The sequence below is a fragment of the Sarcophilus harrisii genome, chromosome 3, assembly GCF_902635505.1.
Source record: "Sarcophilus harrisii chromosome 3, mSarHar1.11, whole genome shotgun sequence".
Lineage (NCBI taxonomy): Eukaryota > Metazoa > Chordata > Mammalia > Dasyuromorphia > Dasyuridae > Sarcophilus > Sarcophilus harrisii.
Genome location: NC_045428.1, coordinates 192,984,509 through 192,997,837, shown reverse-complemented (window position 1 = coordinate 192,997,837; position 13,329 = coordinate 192,984,509). Strand labels below are relative to the sequence as shown.

Sequence of the window (13,329 nt, the reverse complement as noted above, 5' to 3'; positions counted from 1 at the left end):
TCCACCATGAGGAGACTCATAGCAGACAATCTCCAGACAAAACCCCAAAGGGGGATATAACCTGGTCCCCATCACACAAGGCTCTCTTAGAAGAAATTTTAAAAGATCTAAAAAGAGATCTAGAAGGAAAGTGGGAAAAGGAGAAAGAAGCTCTGCAAGAGATTATGGAAAAGGCATATAACTCCTTAAAAGAAAGATTTGAAGAAGAAAACAGCTCCCTGAAATGTGAAATGGAAAAGGTAAAGAACTCCCAGGGAACAGAATTTGTGAATTGGAAAAGATAAAGAACTCCCCAGGAAAGTAGGATGTGTGAATTGGAAAAAGAAAATAACTCATTAAAAAAAAATTGTGAAATGGAAAAAAATTCCATAGAGCAAAACAACTCATTTTTAAAAACTCAATTGGACATATACAAAAAGAAGTAAAAAAAAAAAAAAGTAAATGAAGAAAATAACTCAATGAGAATCAGAACTGATCAGTTAGAAATGGATGATTCATTGAGACATCAAGAATCAGCCAAGCAAAACCAAAAAAAAAAAAAAAAAATGACAAAATAGAAAAAAAATGTTGAATATCTACTTGGAAAAACAACAGACTTGGAAAATAGATCTAGGAGAGATAATTTAAGGATTGTTGGGCTCCCTGAGAACAATGATGAAAAAAAGAGCCTAGACACTATTTTTCAGGAAATCATCAAAGAGAACTGCCCAGATGTAACAGAATCAGAAGGTAAAATAGGCATTGAAAGAATTCATTGAACACCTTCTGAAAGAGATCCCAAAACGAAAACTCCAAGGAATTTTGTGGCTAAATCTCAAAACTATCAGACTAAGGAAATAAAATATTAGAAGCAGCCAGAAAAAAAAAAAAAAAAAAACAATTCAAATACCAAGGAGCCACAATAAGGATCACTCAGGATCTAGGAGTTTCCACAGTAAAGGATCAAAGGGCCTGGAATCTGATATTCTGAAAGGCAAAAGACTTGGAATGCAGCCAAGAATAAACTACCCACCTAAGCTGAGCATTTGCTTCCAGGGAAGAAGATGGACATTCAATGAAACAGGTAAATTCTATTTATTCCTAATGAAAAAACCAAAACTAAACAAAAAATTTGACCTCCAAATATAAGACTCAAGAGAAGCATAAAAAGATAAAAAGAACTCTTGAGAACTGTATTTCTGTTACGGACATACAAAAAGTGCATATATAATTTGATTCTACTGTTATAATATTTGTTAAAAGGGAATTAGAAGTGGAAAGAAGAATATATCAGAAAAAGGGAAAAGTGGAGGTAAAAAGAGGGAAATTACATCTCATGAAAGAGGCAAAATCTGAGGGAATTAAAGGAGGGGGAGGAACATTGTGTGAATCTTACTCTCATCAGATTTGGCTCAAAGAGGAAATATTAGACATATTTGGTTTATAGAGAAACTTCTCTCACCTCATGAAAAAGTGGGAGAGGAAAAGCAAAAAGGAAAAGAATAGGATAAATAGAAGGGAATATAAAAATAATAAGGGAAAGGTATAAGAAAGGGTGGGAAGGATTCTAAAGAGGGAGAGTTGTGGAGGGCAAGTGATGCCTATACGTTTAATATTGGGGAGGGGAGGAGGGAGGAAAAGAAAGAGAAAAGTATAATTTGGGGATAATAAGATGGCAGGAAATACAGAATTAGTACTTTTAACCATAAATGTGAATGGGATGAACTCTCCCATAAAGAGAAGGCAGATAGCAGACTGGATCAAAAACCAGAATCCTATATGTTGTTTACAGGCAAGCAGGGTGATAAATGCAGAGTAAAGGTAAAAGGCTGGAGCAGAATCTATTATGCTTCATGTGAAGTAAAAAAAAAAGCCATCCTTATCTCAGATCAAGCAAAAGCAAAAATTGATCTCATTAAAAGAAATAAGGAAGGAAACTATATCTTGCTAAAGGATAGCATAGATAATGAAGCAAATATCAATACTAAACATATATGCACCAAGTGGTATAGTATCTAAATTCCTAAAGGAGAAGTTAAGAAAGCTGCAAGAAGAAATGGACAACAAAACTATAATAGTGGGAGATCTCAAACCTTGAACTCTCAGAATTAGATAAATCAAAACATAAAACAAAGAGAAAAGTTACAGAGGTAAATAGAATATTAGAAAATTTAGGTATGATATATCTTTGGAGAAAATTGAATGGAGTCAGAAAGGAGTTCACTTTCTTCTCAGCAGTTTATGGAACCTATGTAAAAGCTGACCACATATTAGGACATAAAGACCTCAAAATTAAAGGCAGAAAGACAGAAATAGTAAAGGCATTCTTTTCAGATCACAATGCAATAAAAACTACTTTCAACAAAAAGCTAGGGGAAAATAGAGCAAAAAGTAATTGCAAACTAAATAATCTCATCCTAAAGAATGAATGGGTGAAACAGCAAATCATAGACACAATTAATAATTTAGAGAATTAGAGAATCTAAGGTAATGAAAACAATGAGACAACATACCAAAATTTGTGGGATGTAGCCAAAGAGGTAATAAGGGAAAATTTTATACTTACTTGAATAAAATAGAGAAAGAGAGGATCAATGAAATGGGCTTTCAACTTAAAAAGCTAGAAAAAGAGCAAATTAAACCCCCCCCCCCAAATACTAAACTTGAAATTCTAAAATTAAAAGAAGAAATTAATAAAATTGGAAGTTAAAAAAAAGATTGAATTAATAAAACTAAGAGTTGGTTTTATGAAAAAACCAACAAAATAGATAAACCTTTGGTAAATTTGATTAGAAAAAGGAAAGAGGAAAATCAAATTGTTAATCTTAAAAACAAAAAGGGAGAGCTCTCCACTAATGAAGAGGAAATTAGAGCAATAGTTGGGAGTTACTTTGCCCAACTTTATGCCAATTAATTTGATAACCCAAGTGAAATGGATGACTACCTTCAAAAATATAGACTGCCCAAATTAACAGAGGAGGATGTAAATTGCTTAAATAGTCCCATCTTAGAAAAAGAAATAGAACAAGCTATTAATCAACTCCCTAAGAAAAAATCCTCAGGACCAGATGGATTTACATGTGAATTCTACCAAACATTTAATGAACAATTAACTCCAATGTTATATAAACTCTTTGAAAAAATAGGGAATGAAAAAATAGTACTCCTACCTAATTCCTTTTATGACAGAGACATGGTACTGATACCTAAAACCAGGTAGGTTGAAAACAGAGAAAGAAAATTATAGACCAATTTCCCTAATGAATATTGATGCAAAAATCTTAAATAAAATATTAGCAAAAAGATTACAGAATATTATTCCCAGGATAATATACCATGACCAAGTCTTATACTTTTTAGTTATTTTTAATAGTTGAAAATAATATTAACTTGACTGACATATCATGTAGTTTCCTTATTTTTCTCCTTTGATTAAATCTATTTTAGCTTTAACTTTGTGATTGTTATTACTACCCCTGCTTTTTCTACTCCTGATCTTTATTTTATGTTTGTATGTATCTCTTACTTCCTATTCCTCCTGACCAATGTCTCTTTTAACATCTTTAGTTATTACCAACTTAGTATTGAAGTCATGAAGTGTTAAAATGTATGTTGAATTAATCTGGGGATCTTTTGATTTTTTCGAAGAATTTTCTATTCTTAGTCCTTTGCAATCTGATTTTTTCAAAGAATTTTCTATTCTTAGTCCTCTGCAACAAGTAGTGGTTATTTTTTTACTGGCCTTCTTGAAAATACTCATCAAGAATTCTGCTTTATGAGAAGATGATTTTCCCATAAAATCAATTTTCTAGTTGCCTTTGAACATATAGTAAATCAACTTCTGCCTTTACCTCTCCAAAGAATATCAGAGTGCTGCCTTACATGTTCTCAATATTAATGATTTAAAGTATGTCCTCTCCTGAAGTCCTACTCCAATTTCTCATCATGATGTGAAAATAACTGGGTTTTTGAAGATGGTGTCTAGGGGAGCACCAGTTCTAGAAAGTCCTACTTGAAGAATAAGCTCAGCAGTGAACTATATTATTTCTTACAAAGACCAGTCCAGTTAAGTGCAGAGGTTTTAGGGGCTTGCTTACTGAAAGGATGAGTTGAGGAAATCTATAATTGCACGCAAAAACTTGGTCATTAATGGCATTAATGAAAGGAGTATGTCTGCTAATGAAATCATAGCTTTTTATCCAAAGTATAAAAATAGGAGTGCCTCATTATGCAGTAATTTTTTCAGAAGATGAAATCTGCTAAGTTGCTTTGTATATTGCCCATGTTAACTTTGTTTTCTGAAAGTGTTACTCTAAAATATTTCATATCTAAAACACTCATATTAGTTTATCAAAGAGTCATAATTTGGGATATAATATTATGTTCTCATCACAGATATCACAGAAAGAATTGATTTATTCATGTATCTCCTATAGACACAATATACAAATTAATGAAATAATTTTTAATATATTCATAGCATCTATAATGCAATAATATATATGTGTGTATAAATGTATATGTATATATAAAACATACATATATATTCAAATGTCTGAATGTTAAACAGTATTTCACAAATAGCCCTATGACTTTAGAAGAATTTCATTTAAACAAGAAAAGCCCAAAGTTAGGTATAACTCAAATGAACTTAAAAAGTGAAGATTCCAGAAGGGAGGGGGAGGGAGAAAGGAAGGAAGGGAAAAAGAAATAAACAAAGGGAACAAAGGATGAAAGAAAGAAAATTATTACTAGCTCCTCTTATTTACAGTAATTCTTATTTCAGATTTGGTATTAGCAAGAGATTGGTAGCATGCAGGGGGGCAATCAAAAGATAGAAAATGCTATGTATCAAGGAATTGAAAATATATAGTTTGCCATGTTTCACTTTAATAAACATTAAATTTAAGGCACCCAGCTCAGTGATGGCCACATAGTAGAAGCCTATAATAATTCATTTTATTTCCACAAAAATAATAAATTTCAAGTGATAGAAAATTAAATATGAAAATCATAGGATCTTTGCTTTAAAACTGGAAGGCACCTTCGATGTCATTTGACCCACTTCCTTCATTTCATAGTGACTCTCCCAGAGTTGTTCAAATAATAGAGAATAGATACTGAAACATCAAAATCAATACTGTTTTCATTGTAATATATACATAGGCCTTTCCTCAAAGATATTGTCATTTAGTTTAAGAAATGATATATGCAATATAAAGTAAAATAGGTCATTTTAACATTCAGAATCTGACTCAAGTAGCAACTTTCTGAATAGCATTTATATTGAAGAGATTTGCTAATCTTTCTTGCTAGGAAAACTTGATCCAGTAGAAAGTTTTCGTTAAGAAATTTGGCATTTTCTGCAAGTTTTATGATACCAATTTTTTTTATTGATTCCAATTGAATTTTTAAAATTTAACAGTAAAATATGTAAAAAGCTTAACTCCTTAAGAAATGGTATGTCTAGGTGGCGCAGTGAATAGAGCACCAGCCCTGAAATCAGGAGGATCTGAGATCAGATCTGGCCTCAGACACTTAACGTTTTCTAGCTGTGTGACCCTGGACAAGTCACTTAACCCCAATTGCCTCAAAAAAAGAAAAAGAAAAAGAAATGCTATGTCCTAGAAGACTTAGGAAACTAAACAATGTACATAGAATCAGAGACCTTGGTTTGGATTCACATAAAATACTTCCTTAACTTCCTCCTTTATAAAATGGGAATTAATGATACACTAACTTCTTCATAAGGTTGTTGAAAGATACTCAGTAGGTCTTATAAATGTTATATACATGTGAAGTATTATTATTATTATTGTCATAATAATCTCCCATTTGAGATTCTGTGTTTTAAATTTTTATTTGGCCTGGATCTGTCTTTTCATTGAATAGGAAACTACATATTTTGCACCTCTTTCCATCAAATAAAAACAGCATCAACCTAGAATTTTTGAATTTTCTTCTTGAACTGAAGCATAAGAGTTTTTTGCCCATGGTCACATATATCAAACATATTGATGTTTCAGAGTCAAGACTTGAAACCATTTATTTCTGGCTCTTTACTACATCAGCCTGCTTCTCTTTTCCAGATTTATTTTTTAAAAATAATTACCATTCTGACTAAATTAAAAATTATATTAATCTTAAAGCAAAATATTTATAGGCTCCTTTAATCTGCTAAATTATATATATATATATATATATATATGACATTATCATGAGTGCTGAGGTTACAAAAGAAGGTAAAAGACAGTTCTGCTCCCAAGGAGCCCACAAGCTAATGTGATCTTGATGGGGGAAAGATTCCAATCTTTGATTCCCAACCCCCCCTAGTTAATGTAAATTACCCTTTGACTTACAAATCCTGGTCCCTTTGAATTCCAATAGAAGATCTGGACCTGTCCCAGCCCCACCCGGATCTGAGCCAACTTTGGGGCTACACCCAAAAGCCCCTCGAGCTAAGTCTCTGACTTAAAAGGGCCATGCTGGGAACCAAACATGCCAGCCATGTGAGGACCCTCTGTCCACTGGACCCTCTGTCCAGTGCCCTCCTTATCTCTATCTTCACCTATCTCCTACTTTTAAACTCAATAATAAAACCTCTTTTATCAATTTAGCTCTCCGGGCCAATAAATGCTTTTATTGGGAATTCCGCGCCGCTACTAGACCTCATTTACCACCGTATTCTTGCGTCGAATCTAAGGGGGTTACAGGGGAGCTTTGCTTGACTTCCTGTACCCCAAACCTGCCACTAGACCTTAACTAAACCCTAATTTCATTTAGCTACCCCAAATCTAGATCTCAACATTTGGTCTACACCTCAACATTTGGTTCCCTGACGAAATGAACACCGGAAGCTAGATAATTTGGCAACCAAACCGAACCCCAACCTTTTTGTGGCACTCAGAACCAATCTGGGTTTTGAGCTGTTCAGACAATATTCTTCTGGGAAGAATCTGCATTCTTTCTTTCGTCTCTCTCTCTCTTTCTAAAGGTAGTGGGGAGAATATCTGCGTTCCGTCTCACCCTATTTGACTTTCAGGTGAAAAAGGCCTCTATTCTGACCAGGCAATCTGGAACTCTGGACAAGGTAAAAGACTTTTTTCTTTCCTAATCTTGCAGTGGACACCCAAAGCCCTCGGGTCAGGCTTGGGTTGTCGGTGGGAGCTCTAAGCTCTGGCACAATTCTTGAGGAATTGCTGCGGTTTGACAAAAGGCTTCTTTTGTCGGCTCTCTTTCTCTTAAGAGATACGAGAGAGGCTGGAAGGATTTGGAAAACTAAAAGTTTTTACCTGTCCACAATCTAGACACTCGCCTGCCTCTAAAATCTTTCCTGGAGCAGATTCTTCCTTTGAGGAAACTCCCTCTGTCCAAATCCTTTCGAGAGACAAAGGCCCTTCCTTTGCATCTCAATGCATTTCTAATCTTTTTTCGTCACTAGAAAGCCCTGCTCTCATGCAGGGACTCTGAGACAGGAGAGGAAGTATCTCTTTAACACCCCCCCCCCCCTCCAGACCAAGGAGACACATGGCCGTTCTGGGGACCCCACCCTTCTCGGGGGTCCCAGGCCAGTGCTCTCTTTGATCTGTCCTGGGGAGATAACCGGAGAAACATAAGAGGAGCCGTGTTTGAGCCCTTCTCCCACTCCACTGTTAAATGTAATGGAGTTTCTAATGGTCAGGCTCCAGCCACAAGGAGAAAGGTCCCTGACTTGGGGTGAAGTTAGAGAATGTTTCTGCCCACAGCTGCTACTCCCTGGACAGGGGTGAGCGGTCTCTCCTTCAGGTCTTGCTCTCCCAGCAAGATTTGGGGGCTTAGATGAGCTGCCCCGCCCTCAAGTTCCTGAGCGGAGTCGCCAGAGGAGCCCTCGCCATTCGGGACGCACCGCACAGGATAAGATGGCATCTCTTTCTCCCCCACCCTCGCTCTGGCCTTTCCTCCCCCTCTTCCAAGGAAGTGTAGAACTCGAGGCCTGTTTCAGACCTCTCCCATGTGGCTGGACAACCTGCCATTTAAATACTCCTATTCTGTCCCCTTCTTGGGGTAACTATACAGTGGGGAGATTGGGGACTCACTCTTAATCTTCTCAAATCTCCGGAAAGGTTTTCACCAACTTTTAAAACAGAACTTTGCTGGCAATCTGAACTACCTGGCTCTTAAAGCCGCAGCTTCCAGCCCTCAGGAAGCGTGCTCGTCCCATACATTTTAAAACGGGACTCGGTTTCCCTGATTTGGTCATCCTGTGTTAGAGCAATGCCCCCTCCGGGCACAGCCTTTTAACTGTAGAAGCCTCAGAATTACGCTTTTGCATGGAGGCTGTCTACAAAGACAGGGGATTTTAAACTGCTCTCCGGTTTTTTTCTTAGCCTCAGGGCACTACTTAAAACCTTTTCTCAGCTGCTTGTAGAAAGATAACCTAGGTAAACCAGGCTAGGTCTGTCTCTCTCTCACTTTCCTACCTAACCCTACAGGTGGAAACTCTTGCTCCTAATTTTCTCAGTCCTAAGACCTTTTGCTTTTAGCACACTCTGTTCTATTTTCTGGATTGGCGTTCTATGTCCCTGCCAACAATTAAAAGGGTTTTTTCTGGGCTCCAATCCTGGCCAGGTTGCAGCTTCAAGAAAGACTTTTGGAATGATGGCTGGGGAATAAAATTCCAGGTCAAGGCAAATTAAATTCTTTAGAAGATGGCGTTTTTTTTTTTCTCCTCTCATTTCTTGACTGCAGCAAGAAATGAGTTAATGGGAGAAACTGAAGCCATTTAAGAATTCGGTGAACACCTTTAGGAAAGAGGTCTGCCTTTCCTTTCTCAAGCTCTCTAGACTTGTATCCTGTTTTCCCTCCCCCATTCCTTGAGACACTGTGGCTCAGGGAGCCAGGGGGCTATAGAATATGCATACTGTCTAGAGTTAAGTGAGGAGCTATTGAAATGGAGATCACACCCACTCCTACTACACCACACCCACTCCTAGCACACTTCGCCTTCCCTACCTTGCCCTCAATGATGGTGGCCCTCTTAGGAGGTTTCCACTGAGGCAAGCCCACCACATCACCCTTCTATAATGGGGGGGGGGGAGGGGGGCGCGGCTCAAAGTCTCGAGCTAATTTGAGCTTGCTGACAGACTCTGGGAGTCTTTCAAGGAAATTAGTCACCTGCGGGACGCCGTGGGGACGAAATCCTAGTTTTTTTTTTGGCAAACGGCCTCCTAGGAGGCCCTTTGTGACACCTTCTAGAGAGGTCTATGAAGGTTACGTTATAGAATGGGAAAGTCTTCGGGTTTTGCAATGATTTGGCTTCCCTCCCCCATCCCTGGAGATTTTAAACTGTCTCAGTGCAGAGACAAATGCTGAGTTTGAGAAAAATGCCTTAATCTCAACACCTGAATTCTGAATAGATTAGCTGAATTCCAATCTCCCTAGGGACAAGTCCATCCTTTAAAGTACTTTTTTCTTTCTAATCCTGGGACTGATTAACACTTGTGCCCTCGGGCAAAAGCCTGAGCCAAAACACACCCAGCACACTTGTCTCTTTTAAAGCTGAAAAAACCTCAACTTAATGAAACTTAGGATCCACCCACCACCTCCACTTTTTCGGGGTCCAAAACTCTTGTTTCTTCCACTGTGCTGCTAACACCTGTTTGTTGGTTTCCCTTTACCTCCAACCTGAGACTTTCAGCTCTTCTCAGGGAAACTTCTGCCTCCTCAAAAAAAAAAACACTCGGAGCAGAAGCGCCTTTTAATACAAATCTCTACCAGACTTAGGCCTGTAGGTGTCCCGGAAACTGTCCCAGGAAACCCCAGTCTCTGTCCTGAGTTCGAGCAGGAGGAACACTGGAGAAACTGCGTCACACCACAAGGGCTGAATTGGTCCCCGGCGTCCTGCTCCCTGGTAGGGAATTGGGGTCTGGCCCTGTTTCCTCTTTTATCCCAGGACAATCCCAACACCTCAGGGGCCAATAAGCTGGGTTGGCAGTGCTGAGATAATTTACACTCCCTCTGACCCTTTCTACGCCTCCCCCATAAGAGTGGGGAAAGTGGGGGGAAGGCTCAAGGTCTTTGCTTATTAAGGAACCAACTCTTTTTAAAGAAATGCAGCACAGTTAAGAGATTTCTAAGGGCTTAAATTGCATTCTTATCTTGACTAGATATATAGGCCTCTTGCCTACCCTGACTTCTTAGTCCACACCCTTTAATACCAACCCAAAAAGCCAGAGTCTTCCTATGCATCCCATCTACAGATCTCATCTGACCCTGATGTCTTGATGTTCTTAGAGAATTAAAAACAAACAACAGCTGTCAAGAATAATCAAATAAACAATTAATCATTAGGCTATTGGGCTTTATACCTGGAAGTATAAACTGTCATAATATAGGGATAGTGCACAAAATTCAAGCAGATGAAGATGTTGACGCACAACATAAACTGATTATAGAATGCTTTAGACTACTTGTGTTTTTGGTATACTGTTTTTACTTATTCTCAAAGATACAAGGGCCAAGGGGGGGGGGGGGGGGGTGTGTGTGTGTGTGTGTGTGTGTGTGTGTGTGTGTGTTACTACTCAGATCAATACACCAGCTATAGTTTAAATGTGAAAATCTTTGTGATAATCTTTACTTCATTTGCAAGCCCAAAAGATGCCTCCATGCCCTTTCATACATTTTTTAAGTGTGATGATTGAGATATTCCAAAGAAAGGACAATCTTGGATCACTCAAAAGTGAAACAATCTGGAAACTACTCTTAGATGAGTGGTTTCAGTTGTATAGAAAGACAACATTCACCAAGCCCCCCCAACATGTTAATTTGATTAGCTTTGTCATTGGCCAGTTTTTTGTTATTTTGACTAGTTAGAATATTTGGTTTTAAATATTAGTTTTAAAAATAAAGGATTAGGGGAAATGCAGTCTTTTCTACTAGGTGAATATTTATAGACATACAAAGGAAATGACTTACTTGATGATGGTTTGTATTTTCTGGATGATATTTTTATTTAAGTGTTTTTTTTTTTTCATATTGCCAGTTTTGCCAATGGTAGATTCTTATCTTTTAAGGAAGACCAGAAAAGAGTCAAATTTGATGATAATTATATAAAATTAATTCTTTTATAGTAAGCATATTTTTACTATTGGATGGACATTTAATCTGTATATTCCTGTTAAAATTTTATGCTGCCATATCTTCTTCACATAATTAGAAAAGGTTCTTTGATACCCTAAATTTTCATTATATACATCTTTGTTCACAACAAAAATAAAATTGATCATGTCTTGAAAGCAGGATCTGAGAATTATAACATTTACTGTTAGTGTTAAAATATATATTTGCACAAATGCTTTCAAAGACAGGTCATTTTTCATAAAGCACTATTTTTGCAATTAGTTTATTTGTATCTTATGTTGCAGACAAATTCCACCAACGGAGAGAATCCAAGCATCAAGAAATCCCTCTTTCCTCTTTTTAATTCAAAGAATCCTTTAAAGCATAGTTCTTCTTTGAAAAAGCTTCCTGTAGTCACTCTACCTATGGTATCCGTTTTAAAGTAAAAAAGCACTGAAATCTGCTTCAGTAAACTTGTTTTACTGATGACAACAGCATGTCTTTTATTTTCATGGAATCATATTCTCTTTGTGCTAGTTAAGTATTTTGAGCCAGTTCCATAAATACACTGGATCCAAATTATTAACCACTCTGGCATATTTGAATAAGTATTATAATTATAAGGAAAATGAAACTAAAATCTAAAGATTGCCAAAAAGTTATGTGAAAACAAGTTGATAGATAATACTGCAAGACAGCATTCACAAGATCTCCTACTAAAAGTTAGATTAATACTCCTAATCAATAACTATTTTGGAGGCTCCTGTACATGGTCTGTTAATACTTGATTTGCAGTTTATTGCCCTGAAATGAAGTTTAATGGATAGCATGAAATAGAATTGCAGACTTCATGAAAAAACAAGCTTCTGGTAATTCTATTCTCTTTTCCTGGTTTGCTCTAGTTTTTGCTAGTGACCTACTTTTAGTGCCAAGGTATTTACTCTGAATTCGACATTAATCATTCTCCATCAGTTGAATTGTTGAGAAAAACAAATCTTAGTTTTTTTGAATTAATGAAACAAATTTCTGCAATTGTCCTCATGGTACCCCATGGAGGGATACTTTGACCAGTATTTACTGGGGTATTGTTCTCTCCTATTTTGGCAGCTTTAATAGCTAAAACTAGCCTCATCTGCCTTCCTCAAATTCAGTGTTTTGCTTTATTTCCTACAAAGCCAACATTTTGGTTTTATTGAACTGGTTCATAACCTAACTGCAATATGGAATGCCATTGAATGAGGATAAGACATTGTAATTTTTTGTGTAGATTGATTTAACTGCTCTCTCTTACAGCGACTAAACTAACAGCATGGGAATGCTTTAAAGGTAGAAGTTTTAACAAACCTGCATGATATATGCTAATTTTTCCTTATGAGGGGTAACATACTAAGAGGGCAGTCCCATTTAACCAGTGAGCATACACATAAAAATTATATACATACATATATATGTTCATATATATATACATATATATGCACACACACACATAAACACACAAATACACACATTGCAATAATATCTGAGATGTTAGTTTTGGATTATTGAGGCTTAATTTTTTAGGGGGAGGGAGCTCCTTAGGAATGATCATTCATGTAACTACATACATTGGAATGAATTAAATCTTTTCTTATATTCCTTCATAGGTGCCCAATACAGATAGTCAGGATCTTCTGGCATTACAAAAAGCCATTCATTCGACTAATCACCAAAGCAGCCGGCCAAAGGAGTGGCGTCCTGAGAAGATCTCAGATCTTCAAGTTCATGTAAGTGAATGATGCTCACAATTTTTTGTTGTGCTGCAACTAGGAATATTTTGCAGTCTTACACTGAAAATGGCTAAAAATATCTCAGTGTATGTTAAGATGCCAGAGTTGGGCAAGGATACCCCAATATAGGTGCAGCAAAATCACCATCTGACAAAGAATCTGAATTAACAGGCAGTTTTCAAGTGAATCAAATCTAAGCTATCAGCCACTGTAGGAAAAATTACTCCAAATTACTAATCATTAAAGTAATGCAAATTAAAGCAACTATTGAGACTCTACCTCATACCTATTATATTGGCAAGAAAAGAAAATGGGAAATTGATATTTGTAGAAGGATCTGTTGGGAAACAGACAAACTAATACACTGTTAGTGGATCTATAAATTGGTCCAACCATTTTGAAAAGCAGTTTTGTTTTCATGCCCAAAAAGTCACCTAAATTCTGCCTATTCTTTGATCTAGTTATAGCACCACTAGACTTTTATCTC

At 36.7% G+C, this 13,329-nt stretch overlaps 1 protein-coding gene across 8 annotated transcripts in view; it reads left to right on the top strand.

Annotated features, from left to right (window-relative positions):
• Nucleotides 1–13,329, top strand: part of CDKL5 (cyclin dependent kinase like 5) — a 261,926-nt gene that overhangs the window by 239,080 nt on the left and 9,517 nt on the right. For 6 of the 8 annotated variants that reach the window (XM_031958924.1, XM_031958920.1, XM_031958916.1 and 3 more), the window contains 2 exons: nucleotides 11,382–11,504; nucleotides 12,720–12,839. In XM_031958924.1, the coding sequence (XP_031814784.1) occupies nucleotides 11,382–11,504; nucleotides 12,720–12,839 (243 nt within the window). The remainder of the gene's footprint in view (nucleotides 1–11,381; nucleotides 11,505–12,719; nucleotides 12,840–13,329) is intronic. The other 2 variants (XM_031958923.1, XM_031958921.1) reach the window with 1 other exon arrangement.